The sequence below is a fragment of the Branchiostoma belcheri genome, unplaced genomic scaffold (genome assembly GCF_001625305.1).
Source record: "Branchiostoma belcheri isolate BF01 breed outbred unplaced genomic scaffold, Haploidv18h27 scaffold87, whole genome shotgun sequence".
NCBI lineage: Eukaryota > Metazoa > Chordata > Leptocardii > Amphioxiformes > Branchiostomatidae > Branchiostoma > Branchiostoma belcheri.
Window position 1 is genome coordinate 1,345,397 of NW_017804542.1, and position 22,806 is coordinate 1,368,202.

At 45.1% G+C, this 22,806-nt stretch overlaps 2 protein-coding genes across 2 annotated transcripts in view; both read right to left on the bottom strand.

Annotated features, from left to right (window-relative positions):
- Nucleotides 1–8,361: 8,361 nt before the first annotated feature.
- Nucleotides 8,362–13,469, bottom strand: LOC109487257. The gene is given in 6 exon segments (XM_019791236.1): nt 8,362–8,523; nt 8,525–9,193; nt 9,589–11,351; nt 11,607–11,707; nt 11,970–12,097; nt 12,700–13,469. Coding segments are annotated over 6 exon segments (3,417 nt in total). The 5' UTR covers nt 13,393–13,469; the 3' UTR covers nt 8,362–8,460.
- Nucleotides 13,470–15,237: 1,768 nt separating this feature from the next.
- LOC109487256 (protein dachsous-like) overlaps nt 15,238–22,806 on the bottom strand; it is a 49,557-nt gene continuing 41,988 nt past the window's right edge. Inside the window, exons 24-30 of the mRNA XM_019791235.1 lie at nt 22,417–22,571; nt 21,892–22,051; nt 21,179–21,446; nt 20,542–20,827; nt 19,722–20,008; nt 19,065–19,206; nt 15,238–18,745 (exon numbers count right to left, since the gene is read on the bottom strand). Coding sequence (XP_019646794.1) covers nt 15,960–18,745; nt 19,065–19,206; nt 19,722–20,008; nt 20,542–20,827; nt 21,179–21,446; nt 21,892–22,051; nt 22,417–22,571 — 4,084 coding nt within the window. The 3' untranslated portion in view covers nt 15,238–15,959. The remainder of the gene's footprint in view (nt 18,746–19,064; nt 19,207–19,721; nt 20,009–20,541; nt 20,828–21,178; nt 21,447–21,891; nt 22,052–22,416; nt 22,572–22,806) is intronic.

Sequence of the window (22,806 nt, forward strand, 5' to 3'; positions counted from 1 at the left end):
AATGCTCATTTCCTGACCGGGTGAACTACTTGGAGTTGGAGACAACAAAATGGCGCCTTTACTAGAGTTGGACAGACGGAAGACTATTCAGGTAAGATATCAAGCTGTTTTCGTCAAATTTATTTCCAATAAACTGATAACCTTTCGTTGTATGCTTTGTGTATTCTGTATGGTTTAGTGTGGTTCTTAGAATGTTACATATAACGTTAACATAAATTCAGCCGGTTTCTCTAACGTTATGACCATTCTACGCTGTGTTGAAAAGTCTGTTATACATGCGCTTCGTGCCATTTTGAACTTCTTGGAGAACACTAACGTTATATCTTATTTTTTGTCTGTCTAGTGGCTCTGGGGAGAAATATGAGTGTTTTCTAGTGGGAAAACTGTTCTGAAATAGAAAAGTTTTGTTCTAACGCCACGTGGTAAGCGCGGCTCAGCGACCACCTGTTGGAATGTGCCGCAGGTGGCGTTTTGATGTTCCCGCCAAAAATTGGCGCTCAAACAAGGCTTCCGCAAAGCATCAAGTACAGCTCCACTTAGCATATTTTAGTATTTTTCTACTTCTGATTAATTTCTAATTTCTGGTGTTGATGTGAAGATGACAAGGTACATGTTTTGTGCATACTTTGCTAGCCTTGAGAGTGAGGAATTCATACTATCAGGGTTGGCCATTTATTGATCTTGGCCTTTTTGCTGGTAATGTTCATATAGAAGCTTTTCATTGACGTCATGATAATTACCATTTGAATCCCGGTGACCAGGTGTTGGCGGGTAAATTGATTAAGTAGCAGCATGTTGGCATGTTTAACAGACATCACTGTACTCCAACATGGCGCTAGTGAAAAGCCTGTATTGTTCTAATCTAGGCAAATTTGTTTGTTCTTCATATAACAATTTGAAGAATATTCACATTTTTTGGCTTTTTCAGTATAGATTTTCAAATGCTCATGCACATCCCGGAAAAAGTCAGTGGTCTTCAGTGGTTGTATTATTGTGAGCTGCAACATACTTTTCTATATTCACCTTTACCTGGTTGCTTGTTGCATTGTGATGATTATCCTGTATCATGCATAGAATGGTGCATCCTGATGTTCCTGTCCTGACTGGGAGAAACCTGGGATGATGGGTGACTTCTTGAAGACACAGTGCAGTGAAGAGTTTGTACAGGTGAGGCAATGCTTCCAAACTTGCATTTTTCTTTCTGTGTTAAAACTCAGAGACATATAACACACATGTACTACCAGTAACATGTTTTAAAAAAAGTTCCATATACTAATGATCCTTTCATATAGTTAGGTGCATCCTGATGTTCCAGTCCTGACTGGGAGAAACCTGTGATGACTTCAGTCCAATGCAGACCACTGGAGGGCTCCGAGAACCAGTTGACTTGAAGACAATGAAGTGAAGAATTTGTACAGGTGAGACAATGCTTTCAAGCTCCTTTTTCTCAGCTGTGTTGGAACTCAGAGGCATAACACATCTAAAAAAGCTATTCAAGCATTACATTGATTTTATTGTTAGTCATTCAGTGTTGCCTGTAGATGCGCTTAGTTCCATATACTAATAAATGATTCTTTCATATAGTTAGGTGTGTCCTGATGTTCCTGTTATGACTGGGAGAAACCTGTGATGACGGGCGACTTCTGTCCAATGCAGACACGATGGGGCTGAGAAAGCCAGTGGACTTGAAGACAGTGAAGTAAAGAGTTTGTACAGGTGAGACAATGCTTTCAAACTTATATGTTACATTTTTTTCTCAGGCATAACACCAGTAACATGTCTGAAAAAAGTTTCTAGAGCCATTCAAGCAAATGGTTCCATTGATTTTATTGTACGGCCTTTCAGTGTTGCCTGGAGATGTCCTTCGTACGATATACTAATTAATGATCCTTTCCTATAGTGTCCTGATGTTCCTGTCCTGACTGGGAGAAACCTGTGATGACGGGTGACTTCTGTCCAATGCAGACCAGTTGACCTGAAGACACAGAAGGGAAATGAAGACCTAGAATGCAGATTTCCTTGGAGACACCGAGGGAGCCGAATAGTTTTCCCAAGTAAGCACGACTATTTCTTATCCTCACTTTCTTGAGAAATGTAAACACGGAATCAACAGTTACTCTAAACACTTCAGCTAGAATATTCTATGGCATAAAAATTTTGTTACGATTAACGAAACAAATGTGACGGCAGTGACAATGGACATGTCTCAAAGAGCATTCGGAAAGATGGCCAAAGTTTCTGTCTAGAACTTTTATTTCGTATGTGACTCAGTAACTTTCAAAAGTACGTATTATAATGTTTTGTGCTGTGCAGATATCAATAGAATATACGATGCTTATGTTTATGACGTATTTCACAACATGCTGCCTGATTGATTGCCTGCAAAAATCTGAGAACCACCATATAGAATTGATGTGGCCATAGCAGGACAATGTATTGCTGTTTTCATACACTGAGTTTTGTTTCTTTGTCTTCAAGATGTGGACCCGGAGTCTGGACTGTAGCAGGAGGGAAGAACCAGACTTTTATCGGCAGAGCTGTGTGAAAGAAAATGGGGAGGTGTGAGTATGGTTTCTTTGTTAACACAAGACAACACTCCACATGCACGCACGCATGTCTGTTTTTTTAATGCCCACTTCTCTCTACTCTGAGGGTCAACATGCCTTTTTTTCCATGAGGAGCCATTTACTGTAAATTGTGGCCGCTTTAATTTCACGTTGCTATCCTAAATTAGTCCCTGAAAAATTTATCATTTCATGTTATGAACACCAAAATTACCCAAAAATTGTCACTTTGGAATCTCTGAATTGTCCAAACATTGAACACCAAAATTACCCAAAAAGTTGTTACTTTGGTCCTTTCTCTAATTGTCCAAACAAGTAGTTCTTTTCACTGTTTACTTGTTAAGTCCATTTTCCTGCCAAAAACATTAAATAAGTGGGACCCTCACCTGGCTAATTAATTGGATTAACTTTTCCCGCCAAAAAACTTAGTATATACACCACTCTAACCTTGAACTTGTGCACCCCACTCTTCCTGCCCACCTCCCTTCTCCCACAGTAGTTACACTGTTCCAACACTTCAGACTTCTTTGGACATGTCACTTCTCCAAACATGTAGTCACCACACTCTGCTGCCCAAACACTTACTTGATTGAGTGTACTTTTTCAGTCACATTAGACTTTAGAATGACCTCTCGCTCTCTGGCCGAGTCAATTGCACTGGTATACTGATGTTTCGAAGCATCAATGTCTCCCAAAAAGACATCCCCCGGGGAGTACACTTAGTGCATTGACCGATCAGGAGACCATTCTAAAGTCTAATGTGACTGAAAAAGTACACTCGATCAAGTAAGTGTTTGGGTAGCAGAGTGTGGTGACTACATGTTTGGAGAAGTGACATGTCCAAAGAAGTCTGAAGTGTTGGAACAGTGTAACTACTGTGGGAGAAGGGAGGTGGGCAGGAAGAGTGGGGTGCACAAGTTCAAGGTTAGAGTGGTGTATATACTAAGTTTTTTGGCGGGAAAAGTTAATCCAATTAATTAGCCAGGTGAGGGTCCCACTTATCTAATGTTTTTTGGCGGGAAAATGAACTTAACAAGTAATCAGTGAAACAGAACTACATGTTTGGACAATTTAAGTGTAAAGAGAGGTTCCAAAGTGACAATTTTTGGGCAATTTTGGTGTTCACGACACGAAGCGATAAATTTTTCATTGACTAATTTAGCATAGCAACGTTAAATTAAAGCGGCCAGCTACAATTTATGGCAAATGGCTCCTCACGGAAAAAATGGCATGTTGACCCTCAGACTCAGAGTAGAGAGAAGTGGGCATTAAAAAAAGAGAAATGCGTGCATGCATGTGGAGTGTTGTCTTGTGTTAACAAAAAAAACATACTCACACCTCTCCATCTTCTTTCACATCACAGCTCTGGTGATAAAAGTCTGGTTCTTCCTCCTGCTACAGTCCAGTCTCCGGGTCCACATCTTGAAGACAAAGAAACAAAACTCAGTGTATTGAAAGCAGCAATTGGCCTGGCTAAGAACTAATGTCTACAATCTCCTACTATGGCCACATAAATCAGATATAGTGGTTCTCAGAATTTTGCAGGAAATTAGGTAGGCGGTTGACTGGTACATTTACTTTTTCTTGTTTGCAAATCAGAAAACCTTGTTGCTGACATGCATGTGTTACACCAAGTACGTTTATCTGTGACAGGTTTTCCACGGCATTTGCTGCATGCATCGCAGCTACATACAAGCCAGGAAAAAAACGAAATGAGAAAAAAAAACAGCTCGGGTGGTCACGAGAAAGGGCACAACTTATAAAGGGCTTTGTGATAGAAACATAAGCACGCAAACATGGACATAAAACAATGAGGGCTTCATAATCAAATACAAAAATGACAAAACGTCTTTGGTTAACTTGAAATTGCCTCAGATGTCACAAATTCAACTTCACCGGTACAACAAGGAGTATTTATCAAGTAGACATCAACTCATTTTGCTGCTCTTAGCTTTCCCGCGCTGATTTTGACCGAGGAGTTCGAAATAGAACAGGGGGTTCAACGTGTTTGATCAGGAAAGGTCCATTTAAACTGAAGTTTACCAAAAAAAAACATTCTTACCTGTCAGAACTCTTGAGCTTCTTCAGGGTTCTTGAGTCCTCATCGGGTCTGGTACAAACAGGAACAACAGCTTACTTTGGCTCTTCAGACACGCGTCTACCTGTAAATAAAAACAACAAACAGTTTAGGGCATTGGCGGAAGAAACATCTGATTAAAGAAGTGCATTCCATCAACAGCAACGTGATACAAGTTCGGCTGAAAACACAGAAGGAATTGACCATACAAAATAGAAGTAACTGTAAACACAGAAACAACAGTTTCTGTATTTACATTTACTTCTCAAGGAAGTGACAATAAGAAAAAGTCAAGCTTACTTGGGAAAAACTGCATTCTGAGTCTTCATTTCTCTTCTGGTCTACATTGGATTCAAGTCTCCTGTCATCACAGCTGCAGGTTTCTCCCAGTCAGGACAGGAACATCAGGATGCACCTAACTATATGAAAGGATCATTAGTACAGTGTACATGGTACGAGAGACATCTCCAGGCAACACTGAATGGCCGTACAATAAAACAGTATAAAACTGGTTGCGAACTTGAAAGCATCGTCTCACCTGTACAAACTCTTTACTTTACTGTCTGTATAATAAAACAGTATAAAACTGGTTACGAAATTAAAAGCATTGTCTCACCTGTACAAACTCTTCACTTTACTGTCTTCAAGTCAACTGTTTTTCTGAGCCCTGCATTGGACAGAAGTCGCCCGTCATCACAGGTTTCTCCCAGTCAGGACAGGAACATCAGGATGCACCTAACTATATAGTATATGAAAGGATCATTAGAGCATGTACATGGTACGAGGGACATCTCCAGGCAAGATTGAATGATTATAACGATATAATCAATGGAACTTCTATTTGCTAGTTTTAACATAGCTGAGAAAAAAAGGAACTCGCAAGCTTAAAAGCATTAATTTGTCTCACCTGTACAAACTCTTCACAGTCTTTAGGTCAACCCATGTTTTGAGTCCTCATCGCGTCAGGTTCGGACAGAAGTCGCCCGTCATCACAGGTTTCTCCCAGGCAGGACAGGAACATCAGGATGCACCATTCTATGCATGCATGATACAGGATAATCAGTACAACACATTAAAATTGTAATACATTTAGAACTTTTAATGAAAACGAAGTTGCGTTGTTACATTAAAAAAACTTGAACAACTAGGAAGAAAAGGACTTTCTTCAATCGTTGGGGTCAAAATATGTCTTTCATTGAGCATTTTGCTGTTGATTTAGAACCTAAAAAATTTTTTTTTTTTTTGCAAATCAGATAAAAATAGAAAGGGCGAATCCGAGAAACAGCAAATTAAATTGGTGTGACCTAAACCAAAAAATGATACCTAACTTATGTTGTGCTAAGTTTACTGCCAACTATTATTACAACATTCATTTAAGTAAGTAAGGTCAATCATTGTACAAATCGTTTTGATTCAGTGGGAACATCACATATAAAAAGGAATGAAAGACATCACTGCACCAAATTAAAAGACAAAACAATAAATCAGAGCCTTGTCTCCTTCATATTTATCTGCCATCCACATGGCATCTTTGCCTATTTTCGGCATGTTTTTTTTTCTGAATCAGGCGAAAATTAATGCGTGCGCATGTCATCCATAAACATTACTTGCTGTGGTCGAATTACTTTTTTTCAGTGCTCTGCAATATTGCAGAAGAGTCAAAATTTTGTTCTGCAATTTGAAAATACTTCCTGCAAATACACAAGGCTAATTCGAAATAACAAAATGCTAAACTATGCTACCAGGAGCTGTAATTTCGCCGCCTTGTTTGAGCGCCAATTTTTGGCGGGAACATCAAAAAGCCCACGTGCGGCACATTCCAACAGGTAGTCGCTGAGCCGCGCTTACCACGTGGCGTTAGAACAAAACTTTTCTATTTTTCAGAACAGTTTTCCCTCCAACATGAACTCATGGCTTTTCGTAGACCCACTAGACACACGAAAAATAAGATATAGTGTTCTCCGAAGACGCCACCAAGAAGTTCAAAACGGCACGAAGCGGCTATGTATAACTTTCAACACAGCGTAGAATGGCCAAACCAGCTAAATTGTAGCATTCTAAGAGCCACACCAAATGATACGGAATATAACTAACATACAACATAAGGTTATCAGTTTATTGTAAGTAAATTTGACGAAAACCGTCAATATCTTACCTTGAAAAGACTTCCCCACACCACGCCGTCTGTCCAACTCTCTGAGACGCCATTTTATTGTCTCCAACTCCAAGTAGTTCACCCGGTCAGGAAATGAGCATTTTCTCCCCCAAACATCAAAAGAACTGCATAAATCCACAATTATAACATCCCGACGAGTCATGGCATATGTTGGAACAATAGTTTCGAGACAAAAGTTGGAAAATCGACCAAAAAATTCGCCCAAACAACCAGAAGAACGACACTGTGTCACTACAAGGCTCCGCGCACATGGACGGACTGTACCAAATGTGATTTTTACACAGGGGTGCAAAATTCCTGTCTATAGCGACCACCTGCCCATGTCAGTCATACAAATTAGGTCTTCATTCATTTTACCACTTAATTTAACATGTCAAAAGTTGGAATAATCCTATCACTGTTTTTAATGCGTAAATATGACTCGTGTTTGTATTCTTTGTGTCGTTATTTGTGTTCGATACCCTGTACACCCCCACCGGCCCCTATAGTTTCACCGGTATAGTTTCAAGCCCAGAGTTTGAGCCTCAGTCTCTATAAGTTAATCGGAAAGGCAGGGTAATTGAAAAAAATTCACTGGCAAATTGGCTTTGCAAAAAAGCGGCATCCACTGTAACTGTGCCCTTCCTATGATAACAGTAGCGTTAACCCGGGGACGGTCGGCGCGGCACACACCGCGCGTCTCCAGTCACTGCCGGCGGGGAGAAACTCCATGTCCGCCCGCAGAAAACTCCGCCAAGTCACGGTCATCCTTCAACCTCAGTTACTGGAGTTTTACAGCAAACTGTCACCTTACTGTAGAGCCTAATAGACGTCCCAGCAACTGCTAGATGCTAAATAAATAACGCACAATAATTATACGCAATCGAATGCGTAAAAATGCGGTCACGTATAAACGGGAATTCTTACGGGAGGCCCCGCCACTAGCCCCCGAGGAAATACCGCTCCCGACTCCACACCGTACGGCCAGTTTTTACTGAAAAGCAGCAGCGGTTCGTTCACTACCTTTGTCTTAATCATAATCAACACCTTTTCATCATCAATTCGTAACACTCTCTGTTGAGAGGAAACTGATCTTAGAGTTTACTTTCACGTATGTTTCATTCATTTACTCGGAACCCTTGTATCACTTGTTTACTTTATTACAAACATGACAATGTTGACATGTGATAATCACTGCATTGTAAATATAGGACTATAAATGTTAAGAAACTGCCTAACTGTTTGAAATATCACCACGTCTGAAAAAAACATATAGCCTTCACGCTCCACCCATGCTTTATAAAGTACATTAGTTTCCAAGATTTGGTATCAGGTAAAAGAATTGCCCACCTATACTTTAACTTTTTATGACAAGACGGGTTGGGGACCTTCCATAGTTTCTCCATAGTTAACTTATCTCGAGTGTCGATTTGCGATGATCTAATCACAGATGGCCTTCTTACACAAGCTCATATTGTTCAGTACTATTGTTATGTTGGGATGTGACGTGTTGTCCCCATAAATAACTTTCATCATGGTCAATGACTCTTCATAATACATCATGGCTTTACTGTGATCACCGAGTACTTCCCAACATTTACCAATGTTATTAAGTGATTCAGCAATGTCTGGATGTACTCTGCCTTCACCATAGATAGCTTTCCTCATATGCAATGACTGTTCGTAATAACCAATAGCTTTCTTCTGATCGCCAAGCTCACTCCAACATACCCCAATGTTGTTTAGTGATGAAGCAATGCTGGGATGTGGCGTTGTTTCGCCATAGATAGCTTTCCTCATCTTCAGTGACTGTTCGTGATAATTGATAGCTTTCCTCTGATCACCAAGTTTCATCCAACAGTTCCCAATATTGTTTAGTGATCCAGCAATGCCGGGATGTGCTGTTGTTTCGCCATGGATAGCTTGTTTGATCTTCAGTGACTGTTCGTGATACCTGATAGCTTTTCTCTGATCGCCAAGGTCACTCCAACATACCCCAGTGTTGTTTAGTGATGAGGCAATGTCGGGATGTGGCGTTGTTTCGCCATAAATAGCTTTCATTATCTTCAGTGACTGTTTGTAATAACTGATAGCTTTCCTCTGATCGCCGAGGTCCCTCCAACATGTACCAATGTTGTTTAATGATGAAGCAATGTCGCGATGTGGCGTCGTTTCACCATAGATAACTTTTTTCATCTTCAGTGACTGTTCGTGATAACTAATAGCTTTTCTCTGATCGCCACACTTTCCCCAACAGTTCCCAATGTTGTTTAGTGATGTGGCAATGTCGGGATGTGGCGTTGTTTCGCCATAGATAGCTTTTCTCATCTTCAGTGACTGTTCGTGATGAGTGATAGCTTTCCTCTGATCACCAAGGTCACTCCAACAGGTCCCAATGTTGTTTAGTGATCCAGCAATGTCGGGATGTGGCGTTGTTTCGCCATAGATAGCTTTGTTCATCATAAGTGACTGCTCGTGATAACTGATAGCTTTTTTCTGATCGCCAAGGTCAATCCAACATGTACCAATGTTGTTTAGTGATGAAGCAATGTCGGGATGTGGCGTTGTTTCGCCATAGATAGCTTTCTCATCTTCAGTGACTGTTCGTGATAACTGATAGCTTTCCATTTATCATCGAGTTTACTCCAACAGTTCCCAATGTTGTTTAATGATGTAGCAATGTCGGGATGTGGCGTTGTTTCGCCATAGATAGCTTTCGTCATCTTTAGGTCCTGTTCATGATAACTGATAGCTTTCCTCTGATCACCAAGCTCACCCCAACACACCGCAATGTTTCCAAATAACGAGGCAAGGTTTATAGGTTTTTCTATACCTCCATAGATAGCATTCCCAATGCTAAGTGCCCGTTTGTAGTAGCTCATGGCTTTCTCATAATCACCACGCATGTGCAAGACATTGCCTATTTCATAAAGTATTTCGAACTGTTTTTCCTCGTCACCATCCGAATCTTTCAGAGCTTCCTCCAGGTGACGTCTGGATGCGTCTAACTGCCACAGCTGTCGTGATATTCGACCCTTTGTTAGAGATGTGGTGTCAAAGATGGCTGTTGGGAACATTTTTGTCGTCGGATTTTTCTTTGCAACTGTATACGTAATGCATCGTTTAAATGGAATGGCAGTATAGTAGTATCTGAACAACATTTTAGTGTCCGGTATGTAGAAAACTGACTGAACAAAAGTGTCATCTATGTCATGTTTGTCCAGTTGGACTTTCATCTCCGTGAGAGGAGACAGTCTGTCCTTCTGTCCCCCGTTGGCAATGTACGTTCTTAACCGTAGCTCCGCTGAGATGCTGATCAGTACAGTCAAGTGGTGGGCATCTTCGTCACTGATCCGCTGTGTCTTGTGTAACTCTTCTATCATTCCCCACACACTGGGGATCGTTATACCACAACAAATACTCAACACATCAACGGCCACGCTGGGAAAACGGTAGATTTCCTTCTTTACATCCAGAAGCTGCCCAGTTGGCTCAACGTTTTCTATTTGCCCAATATTATCCTTCAGTGTCAGCATTGCTGAAAAACGTGACAATACAGGAGACCGGTCGACGCTTCTTTTGACAATGCCTGCATACTCATCTACCAAAGACTCGTCTCCTGTCAAGTAGGTCACCCGTCTGAGGATGTCTGACAGGTGATAGCCTTCCGCCAGGGCGATGTGCAGATGCTGATATTCGGCCAACTTGGAGGGAGTCTGGATGAGACTAACGGGAGATTTGCTTTTGGTCTCGTCTCTTCCAAACGGAGTCTTAGAAGCCCATGGCATGAAGCCGTCGAAGGCGAAGCCGCGAGGTGTGACGGAGTCGTAGAACCAGTCTTTCTCTGGGTCTTCTGAGAGAAAGTCGTTGAGTGACGGGATTGCCATGGCTGGGAGGATGGTTTCCCCAAGGTTGATGACTTTTAGATGTAAGTAGTGTGTGAGATTTAGGAAGTACCTCCGTGTATCATCATCATCCTTCCCCTCCTCAATCAGAATGGCGAACTCCAGGTCGGAGTACGGCGTCACCAGTTCTGTGGCCTGTGACCCCAACCCAATGAAAGCGTACTTACAGGGAGGAGGTCCGATTTGGGCGATGCATTCATCTGTCAGTACTTGGATAAACTCTTGTCTTCCAGCTGCGATGCTCTTGAACAAGTTCTTGATTGCTTCAGCTCGTTTGATCTCTACCTCTCTCACGACGGGATCGTCTTCATCATACTGATAAGGGTTGTGTTCCTGATGAATTGCTTCGAGCTGAGATTTTGCACAGGCGCGCGAGTTGTCCAGTTCCTTTATGTGATCTAACGCGCTGCTATACGGACACGGTTCGCAGTCAAGGTTACAGGTGTTTCTGAGAAACTGCCTTTCTGTTTCTCGCAGTTTCGTTACCATGTTTTGTTTGTCTCCATCTGTTCTGGCCATGGAGGCGTTATACAGAGCTGCCGCCTGTGTGAATTTCCTACCTTCTCCAGTCCGCTTGCCTCGCTCGACGTAGACGTCACCCAACCTGCACAGACAGTCGGCTTCTTTAGCCTTCTTGGGTTTACTTGGGTCTGTATATGGGAATTAGAAATAAATGGATAAATTATTCGGATGGATCAAACTGATACCTTCATGGATGATATCTATGTTTGAACGTACGGAAATTCGTCCAAAAATAACACTGTCACTTGTAAAATATGATAACTATAGAAGTTGTCAAGAATTGAATTTTTGATGATAGAGGAAATTAGTTTTGACTCTTTATCGTACTGCAACTTTTAATTAGACATATCATGAAGACAATGGATGGAAAGTATATAACAAACCATGAACCAGCTTCAGGGCGGCTGCTAGGTTCTGCTCTGCTGCGTCCAGGTCTCCATTTTCCACGTCACGGTCTGCCGTCTGGATGTACCTGCGGTAGGATCTAAACAACAAAACAAGTATTTTTAAATACTTGTTCTTTAAAAATTAACATGCTTCACAAAGGCGACAAGTGCGCCACAAAGTGTTGAACAAAGCATTCATTAATATTGCCACAAACTGACTAGTATTTTTGACACAGTTATCCACTTTTGCATTCGATAACGTAATGTAATAAATTTTGGACAACAATATAACCCATATTCATATTTGATATTCAAGAGTTATTAAGATTTGAAGAATCAACAACACCAAATACATTAGACAAGGAAAGAGGCACCAACATGTCGTCCACTTGACTGGTGCTTCCGTCGCTAGAGGACGCAGCTGAGAAGGCAGAGAAGTGGCCCTTCCGTCCCCTTACATTTTTCTGTCGTTGCGTACGTGTTGACCTCTATAGGAACCGATGGGAAGCTTATGATTACTGGTCAGGTTATCTAATCCACAAAAAAAATCGACCAATGGTCAAAGGCTAACGACCTGACACAATGTTGAATACATGTACACTACAGAGTATTTGGACGGGGATATAAAATGTGATGATTATATATACATATATAACTACAAGAACAAAATAAGACACATTTTATCCTATTGTCAAGATGTACACATACCCACCAAAGGAAAATACATATTCCTTGCACTATTCTGTCCCCAAAGATTAATTAACTAGATTCAGTACAAACTCGACACCCACAGTTTTGTTCGGGGAATTAAGGAATGAAGTGACGAAATCAATACAAGAATCTGTTTTTTTGACCTCAGGTGACACAATAAGCCTTTCACCAATAGCACCGCGAAATGCTAGCCTGGGTACCATCCTACTTGTACGCCGTGGCTCCCACACTCGCTTCCCTAATAGGGAAGCGAGTGTGGGAGCCACGGCGTACAAGTAGGATGGTACCCAGGCTAGCGAAATGCATGACGGGATATATTTAGATAAACAAACCAGGAAGTGCACTCGTGAGTTCTGACTAAGTAAAATAGTTCACTCACCTTGTTTCTTGTTGTGGTGATGTCTTGCCTGATTTTTGCGGTGTGCAGTAAGCGGTGAACAATGACAACTGTTCCATGAACGTTGTGACACCGCGCCAGTGCCCTGTTGTACAGAGCAGTAGCTCTGGTCAAGTTTCTAGTGTCTCCAGTTTCTGTTCCTCTTTTCTGGTACACGTCACCCAGACTCTTGATCGCTTCTGTTTCTAACATGCTGTTGTCGTTTATTATCGCCTCTACCATCATCTGTGCGTATCCAACCAGCAAAGAGTCTCTGTTACCTCCAGTAGCCCGTCTCTTGTCCAGATCTTGAAACTTTGCCGCTACCTTTGCAGGTGTAGTCGTCTCCTTGTCTTCAGTTGGATGTTCCTTACCCTGTGACGACACCCCTTGTAAAAGCCTCTCCATGTAGTGGTAGCGGTGTTCTATACCATCTGCCTGTTCTTCATGGTAACACCGTACCATAGCAGCCAGATAAAGGGCCAAGGCTGTGTTGAACTTCCCCACGTCCTTCCCGAGTCTTCCCTTCTCCACGTTCACGTCGCCTAGAGTTTTGAGCAGCTCCACTTCCGCCAGCCTGTCCGTGTCGGCCATGGCGTCCACCAGGGCACGGAGGTAGCCTGTCTCCGCCCGGGCTAGTCCGTACCTCCTGCCCTTCTCGTCCGCCTTACGGAGTTTCTCACACACCCGCAACATGGCGAGTTTCTGCTGCGAAAATGTCCCTAAAACTCCTTGTCTTCACGGGTTCTCTGTGTTAGCTTTATGGGCCTGACTTGAACAGGTTTCACACTGCTTGTGTCAACATTACGTCATCTTTCAATGCAGAGGTCAATGGTAAAATACACAAAAGGTTCGGAAATACCCGTGTCCGTAAACATGTCAGGTAACCTGCCCACCTGCGTAAAGTGCTTAAGTGCTCAGGCCGGGCCTCTTGCTTTCTTAACACAGCTTTCGAGGCATCCTGGTTCTTCGCCGACACCACTGCGTCTCTAGCCTCCTTATCAGGCGTTCCCGAGTCGGATTTTCTGATCAAACGTCCGGAGATATATGTAGGGTTGCCGGCCGGAGCTTCTATTGCGTGCGTTTGATCAGAAAGTACCCCCCCCCCCAAAAAAGGCCGATCCGGGAACGCCTGAAAATGAGGCTATCCATCCATCTCTGGGTTCTAAACGATTATATAAAGTCCATTGTCATTTTCCATTTGATCTTTCCACCATTTGGGGTTTTTCAGGTGGTCTCGTGTTCGGGAGACCCTGCTGGTATACCTTAGGCCATGTCTGTACACCCAGAAATTACAGTATATTCCTACCTACCCGAAAAAATCTACTCTACTCTTCTCAGGCCTATGCACTGTACAGTCTGTAAGTCTATGCTAAATTAATGTTTTCTGCCCGGCAATGTGACCGTTTATGGTGTCAATGTTTTGTGTAGCGCTGGTGACATTGACAACATTTTCATTAGGCCTTTTACCACGGTTCCCACTTGGTATTAGGCGGGCCGTTGATTCTGTACTTGGGTCGATGCCCTGATATCCCATATCGGGATTCCATATGTACTGTATTGTGGATTTCCTATCAAATAAATAAGATCAAATAAATACATGTAGATCGGTGAATAGCGAGTGACCTTTGTCAATCAGGTCTACTTTTACTGCTTCGTGCCTTGAATTCCACTCCAGTACAACCGTGCCAGAAATTGTGTACTGGCACCCCTACTTTAGATTAAGAACCGCATCAGCAGCCTTTCCCAAGGATTCATAAAGAGCCTCGGCCTACTGTGAGCAAAACGGGTTTAAAAACTGTCAGTGTTCAGTTGAATGGTATTGCTTACCTTTTAACCTTCTTGTTTCCGCCATAAAGACCTGCCTCTTCGCTCCTATATTTCAACATTTCCAACATCTGTACTGGAGAGAAAATTTTTGCTCGGTTGTCTTATCATTTTATTTTTGCAGTGCAGTTTCTGTACATGCCGCCAGATGGCGTGCTGCTATTGATGAATTTTGAACCTTAAGGTAGGTATTTTATTTTGTTTACGATTTTCCTTCTAGTAAAGTCTCATAACCAGTTTCTGTATGTACCGACCACCCATGACCTGACCTCTGACACCGCAGGTACTAGATGCGCTGTGTAGTCCATCAATGTCATTCCAAGGTCAGGTGTAAGTTCGGACAGAATCCAGACGCGGACCTGTGGCTGCAACCCGCGGGTCGGATTCCCAACCGGCGTGTTGAAGTCGCCAATTTCGGTCCAATCTTAGCTCAGAGACAAGGCCAAAGTCTAGGTTTGATAACCATCTACTAGTATCGTATATGAATATTTGCAAGTCTCAGCCATCGAACTTGGACGTAGAATTCCAAGAATCTTTTTAAGTTTAGAAACACCTCCAAGTCCTAACAATCTAAAAATTCTTGTATATATGTATCGTGAAATCAACGAGTCCTGAAAACTTACGAAGTATCACATCTGATCATCTGCTACTTTTCCAGCACTGATACAATTCTTGCTACAACCAACGACACATCATAAGAACAGAGGACAGCACTACTGGTCATGTAACGTTTATTTTTGGTGTAAGTAATAAAAAAACATTTGAAGCAGAACTAGTATTCTTCGTGTGGCACTTGTAGACCCAAAAATAACATCTTAGCTTCCAAAATTTACACATTACAGCGTACCACATAAAAAGGGCCACTTTTCTCGAAAGTGGTTCTAAATAAACTAGATCTGCGGGAACGTTACACTTGGCACTACCCTAAACAAGCGTCAATCTCATTAAACAATGATACATTATGTACACTTCGTCATGTCAAACATTTGGATAAAAGTTTTAGAAAACGTCATAGTAATAACTTATGTATACGTATTAAACATTGCGATGGAATGTTAATTGTCACATCTGTCTCTAATAATATCCGTACATTCTCTTGATATGTACATTTGCGAGAATTCATCAAAAATACGGACAGGATTTTTATAGCATTGATACGTTATCGAACCATCGTCAAAATAGCAGGATCTGCTAAGCCGTGCGTACGTTCATTATTACATGGGATAAAAAATTTCCATGATTTTCCAGAAAGTGATTAATTAATTATTAAATCTAGCGGTGAAAGTCGATCGTATCAATCATCAATACTCTGTTCGAAAAGTATCAAAAGTGATTCTCTGGAAGATAACATACATAAAACACTTAAAACATTTTCATACATAAACATTTGTCTGTCTGTACATTTGATACAGAGTTTCACCATGTAGAGTTCTGTCTCATATTCTGAGCTCCTGCTCGGAGCCCGTGGGTGACGGCACGCGCGTCATGAACGTGGAGGAGTAGGCGGAGCGGCGGTGCGGCGTGCTCGCGCCGGAGTTCGGGCCCGTCACCAGCGGCGACACGGAGGGCGACCGCGTGGCCAGCGGCGACAGGGACGGGGAGAAGCTGGGCGTGAGCGCAGGCGACGTGAAGGTGGACTCGTGGCTGATGGGGGAGCGGGGCAGGGAGGATATGGAGGTGGCCTGGCTGGTGCGGGACGAGCCGCCCAGCGCGATGGGCGCGATGGTGGAGGTGGAGCTCTGCGGCAAGTTCGTGATCAGGGGAGGGGGGTGAGTTCTGACTTTCGGCGTGAACGCCGACTTGGGGTGGTGGATCTGCCGCTTGGCGACAGTCTCGTCTTTCAGCTTGGCGATCTCGAGGAACACGTCAGCCATGGGCTGATACTGTGGACCCCAGTCCAGCAGGTAGTCCCAGTTATAACTGCCTCTGAGCTCCTCCTCGCTGGCCACGATAGAGCTGAGCGAGCCGGCCACGGACGGCTGCCCGTCGTCGATGAGCACGAAGTCGCGCGTGCCGTCCATGATGGCCTCGTTCTCCTCCATGCCGACCTCGTGCAGCTTCTGGTGGATGAGGTTGCCGATGTCCATGTCCCCGCCGGCCTCGCCGCCGCCCTCGTCCCGGAACACGTGCATGCTCTCCACGCTCTTGCTGATCATGGTGTTGAGGTGCGAGCCCTGGTTGGACGTGACGGCCAGCCGCGAGATCAGGTCCGCCGTGTCCTTCACCGACATCTCCGACATGGCGTCCTCGTCGTGCTGGATGCCCGAGTCCGGGATCTCCCGCACCTTGTGCTGGTCCGAGTTGGGGGAGATGGAAGCCGGCGTCTCGTTGATCTTCCGGATCTCCTCGTCCTCGTCCACCTCGGAGGAGCCGCGGCCGCTGGACTGGGAGTTGTTGGAGTGCTCGGAGATGTCCGTGCGCGTCAGCGTGCCCATGTCGCCCGAGTTGTCGGCCGTGGCGGCGAAGGAGGGGTGCCCCCGGAACATCCTGAGCTGCTGGCTCTGCTTCTGGCTGCCGTCCCGCCCGAACGAGTGCGTGTTCTGCACCACCACCGTGTCGAACGACCCGTCGAACGAGGTGGGCGGCGGCCGCTGCTTCCTGCGCTTGAACTTGAGCACGACGAGGACCACGCAGAGGATGACGGCGATGAGCGCGAAGATCAGGATGAGAGCCAGCGAGAGCGGCGTGAGGGGCTCCAGTCCAGTGTAGGCGGCCGGGTTGCACCCGGGGCAGCTCCGGTCAATTTTCACCGAGATGGCCTTCTGCTGTTTCTGAGAACCGGGCCTCCCCGAGCTCGCCTCCACGATCATGTTGATCTGGTCGTCGTTCGTGGCTTGCCGGCGCCTGCGCCGGGCTTGGTCGGTTGTCGCGTCGCCCTCCAGCAGGCTGGCTTTCACCGTGATCACCCCGGACTCGTTGATGGCGAACTTGTTGCTCTGGATGGAGTACGTGACGATTCCGTCGGGACCGCCGTCCTGGTCCGTGGCCTCGACCTGCCCGACGAAGGTCCCGATGTCGGCGTCGGCCATGACGGTGAAGATGTAGTTGTTCTCGGTGAAGACGGGCGGGTACTCATCCACGCTGGTTATGGACACGCCGACCTGCACGTCTGTGGACAGCCCGCCCGTGTCCGTCGCCCGGATGTAGAACCCGTACGTGTTCGTGGTCTCGTAGTCGAACACCTCCCTGGTGCGGACCTCGCCGGTGCTGGCGTCGATCGCGAACGCGTCCTTGCCCTGCGCCACGCCGCTGCTGCCGTCCCCGGCCACGTCCCGATCCAGGATGGCGTACGAGAGCGTGCCGTACACGCCGGCGTCCTTGTCCCGCGCCTCGGCGGTGAACACCAGCGTGCCGACCGGCTGGCCCTCCGGCACGTCCTCCAGGTACATCAGCACGGGGAAGTCCGGCGGGTTGTCGTTCTCGTCGATCAGGCTAATGAGGACGGACGCGATGGTGTGCTTGGCGCCGTCCGAGGTGCTGTCCTGTGCGCGCACCGTCAGGTTGTGCTGCGCGACCGTGTCGTAGTCCAGAGGTCTCGCCACCGTGACGGCGCCGGTCTGTGCGTCGATGGCGAACAGCCCGTCGTCGTTCCCAGACGTGATCTCGTAGTGGATGTCTGCGTTCGGGCCGGAGTCGGCATCGAAGGCGAACACGCGCACCACGAACGCTCCGACGGGCGCGGACTCGGTGATCTGGGCGGCGTACTGCGTGGCGTTGAAGACCGGCGAGTGGTCGTTCACGTCGTCGACGATGACGTACACGGAGACCGTGCTGTTCCGCTCCGGGGTCCCGCGGTCGCTGGCCAGCACTCGCAGCGTGTACAGCGCCACCTCCTCGCGGTCCAGCGACCGGAACAGGATGATCTTCCCCGTGTACTGGTCCGAGTTCGATCCCGGCCCCGGCTCGATCGTCTCGATCTGGAACTTCCCGTCCTCGTTGCCCTGCACGATGCCGAAGTGGATGTTGCTGTTGTCGTGCGATTGGTCGGCGTCCGTGGCGGTAACCGTGGCGACGGTGGTCCCGCGGGCCGCGGCCTCGCTCACGTGCTCCCGGTACTCTCCCGCGGTGAACTGCGGCGCGTGGTTGTTGATGTCGTTGACCTGGATCCTAACGGCGACGACGGAGGCCAGGGATGGGACGCCGTGGTCACGAGCCTCGATCACCAGCTGGATGGTGGACTGCATGCGGGTGATCTCAATCGTCTTGTTGGTGAAGATGGTGCCTGCAGAAAAAATAATGTGACACACATTTGTTAGCTCTATGACCAACAGTACATCACGGACAAATCAAGATTGAATGGACATATACAGACCACTAGATATGCAATAAGTTTTGCAAGATATCCTGCAATCTTTCACAAAACACCATGCAGAGTTTTTTTTCAGTTGTAATTAGTATTCTGTTTTGCAGTTGTAAGTGTGTGTAAATGTGTTTTTGTAATCATGTGTATACTGCCACTTTTATGGATGAACTCCAGGAAGAACAGATGTACTCTAATCTACTAATGGATTTCTAACAAAACATTGGTATGAAGAACTGACCGTTTCTGGGGTCCACGTAGAACCCTTCGACCGGTGCCACCGTCATGCTGTAGGTGATCTCAGCATTCCTGCCGGCATCTCGGTCTGTTGCCGTCACAGTCGCGACTGAGTAGTGAGGCGGGACCATCTCTGCTATGTCCACCTGGGGAACAACAGACAACACTGTCAGAAACACATAATGACACAAGAGGCGAGAAGTTGAACCAGTAGCCATTAGTCGTTGTAGACAAAGTAAGACACAAGATAACTGTACTGAATTTTGTCACCACTACTTGTATTTAGCACATAAGAGCATAAATATATGATAAAGGTCTTCAGAAACACACACTAAAAGAAAAGGCAAGAAGTTTGACCTGTACATGCTACTATACATTAGAACTGTAGATGTAGATGAAGTAAGAGACCATTTTCCAAATGTATGATAAAAGTCTTTCATTCATTCACATTTGATTTCATTCAGATGTGACTTCTATGCATTATAGGTATTCTATGTATTCTAGATATTCATTTTGGGCTATAGCCTCTTCTGTATCCAAAAACATGGAAGTTTTGCTCAATCCTGCAGATTGGAAGTATTTATGTTTTTGAGGATAGGGCAACTGTTTTTTCCCCAATCCTCAATGAATAAATGTGAATAGAATGAAATCTTCCCCGTACCTGGTAAGTCTGCTGGTTGAAGACTGGCGGGTTGTCGTTCTCGTCCAAAACGTTGATCTCCACGTTAGTCTGGTCTGTGTGCAGCTCATCTGAAGCAACTATCGTGATCACGTAGCTCTGTGTGGTTTCCCGGTCCAACGGCTGGGCCAGGGTGACCTTCCCGCTGTATCTGTCGATGCTGAAGACCCCACCAGGGTTTCCTTGCGGCGTGAAGGTGTAGGTGATCGTTGGGTCCGTGTCGATGTCGTTTGCAGTCACCAACGCAAGCTCGCTCCCCACCTCAGCACCTGAGAAAAGGGAGGATGAACGTTTGTTAATAGTTGTTGGTTGAAGGCTAGCAACAAGAAAGGACATCACTGATTTTCAATACAACAGTTCTGTTTACATACAGGTTTGGTTTAATTTTTTAGTTCATAGTTGACCATATGAAAAGTACTTTACTTTTGCTATTATCAAAGCTTCTTCCATCATCATCTTCCATTCATTTTTTTTTACGTGTCAAGACCTACCGACTTCATCCATAACTCCAATCGAAACATCCAAATACTATCAAAAACTAAAATTCAACTCATCTTCTACATGTAGCACATTGAGAGGGGGTAGGTTCGGGGAATATGCTACATGTAGAAGACTTCTGTCCTACCACTTGCTACATAAATATAATCCAACACCACAAAGCTTACCTTCCGGCACGTTAACAGGAAGGTAGGGTGAGGGCAACCTGGGTCGGTTATCGTTGATATCCACAACACATTACCATTCCCTGATGCTCTGTCCTACCACTTGCTACATAAATATAATCCAACACCACAGAACTCACCTTCCGGCACGTTAACAGGCGGGTAGGGTGCAGGGAACCTGGGTCGGTTATCGTTGATATCGACCACGCTGATCCTGAGCGTTGCCGACCCGGTCAGGCGGGGCGTGCCCTTGTCGACGGCGCGCAGCTCCAGACGGTAGCTGTCCCGCACCTCCCGGTCCATCTGCACGTTTGTCGAGATGATCCCGCGGTCCCTGTCAATCACGAAGGCGTTGTCGTGGTTACCGCTCACGATAGAGTACTGGACCTCCGAGTTGGTGCCGCTGTCTGCATCAGTCGCTGAGACCTGGATAGACAAACAAAACAGTCATGATTTATTTAATGTTACACATCAATAGCAGATGTTGCCACTTTTGCACTTTGAGTTTTTGCTGTTCTTGTCAAAAGGAGCCATTGACACAAGTTATGGCAAAAAAGTATTAGACATAGCAATGCTATAACAGAAACTTTTCTGCTGCATAAGAAGAGTGGAATCATTTCATCAGCTGACCAACATCTTTTGCACCACAGTTGTTCCTCAATAAGACATCTTGAGTCGCATGGTTCCTGTTTAAAACCTTAGATCAGTCACTGATCAATTTTGGCAAAGTGATTTCTTCACTGGCTAAGGCTATAGCAACTTTTCTGCAGATCTTACCTGTATCACGAACATGCCCCTGTCGTTGCCCTCCCACACAGACGTGGTGTACCGGTCCTGGTCGAACCGCGGAGCGTTGTCGTTCTCGTCCCGAAGGTTGACCCACACTGTGGCGTAACCGTACAGCGAGGGGGTGGTGGAGTGTGCCGTCACGATCAGCCGAACGCGCTGGGCCGACTCAAAGTCCAGATTGGTCGAGTCCTTCACGGTGATCAGCCCGGACTGCGAGTTGATCTCGAAGGATTCGTCATCGTTCCCGCTGGCAAAGCTGTGGTAAAATCATGGTTTATTTAAGTTGTAAGTACACCACGTTTACAGACAAATAGAAAACTGCTCTTCTCTTCACATCACAAAAACCCAGACATTATAGAAAAAGTAGGATTATTCATATTCCACTGCCTCAGAAAAAGTTAGAATTTACATGAACTTGAGACGGTGCTGTAACATTTGTCAAGGACTAGGACTCGCATTAAGATATTGAATTATTGTAAAGTTCAAACTTTGTTCCAACACAAGAAAGGACCTTCATCAGATGTGTGAACTGTGATGCACTCGCTAAATCTCCAGAGAGATCTTCTGACGAAGGTTGAAGAGATTGACCAAAAATTTATGCTGAGTTCCTTTCTTGTGTACTGTTTGAACTTTATAACTATGAATTCTACCAACACAGATGAGCTTTCATTCAAGATATACAATATCAATATATGACTAACCTGTAAGTGACAGCTGCGGCCGCTCCGTCCTCGCGAGCTGCGCTGACAGAGATGATGTCTGTGTTGGCGGCGGCGTTTTCGCTGATGTAGGCGCTGTAGGTTCCATTCTCAAACCGCAGGGTCGTCATGCTGGAGTCACTCATCGTGATCACTACAAGGCCTGGGGACAAGAAGCAGCAATGATGACTTCAGATATACTAGTGTAACAGTATTCTAGCATTAGGCTTTCTCCCCGAGAGCTTCTTGCTAAACACCTCTAACTACACTTGAGGGAACCATTCCCAGAACTAATAGAAGCTCAAGAAAACAAGTCCAATGGAAATGCAGAACAAAGTTTGAACGTGGGGAAAAACCCAGGTGAGAAGCACAAATTACCACAGACACTAGTGACTCATGTCTGTTGACCTACATGTCAGATATGAACTGAAATAATGATGACTGTGGAGACTACCCACTATGAGAATACATGCTCATCCTAATGATGCCTACAGCTCAACAACAACAGTCTTAAGATTGATGTCTTACCAGTGGAGCTCCTTGCAGGGGATCCTTGGTCCTCAGCGATGACTTGTAGTCGGAAGACGTTGGAAGAGTCAGTGATCAGGCTGGACTGGGTGGTGATGACTCCACTCCTGGCTCCGATGTTGAACTTCTGGGAGTTGGGATTCGAGCTGTCAAACCTGAAATGGGAAAAAATAAGCATAAGTCTGTGTTACGGCGTAGACAATTCTCAATCTGACAATAGTTGGGCTGTGTTAACACATAATTATGTATACATCAATAGGATTTAGATGTTGCCAGTTCTTCTAACTTAGAGGTGTTTAGACCAACAAGCATTTAGTTCTAGGGGCCTGACCAATGGAAAATATAGCAACTGGACATAATGAAATCAGATGGTAGGCAGGAAAGCTTGAG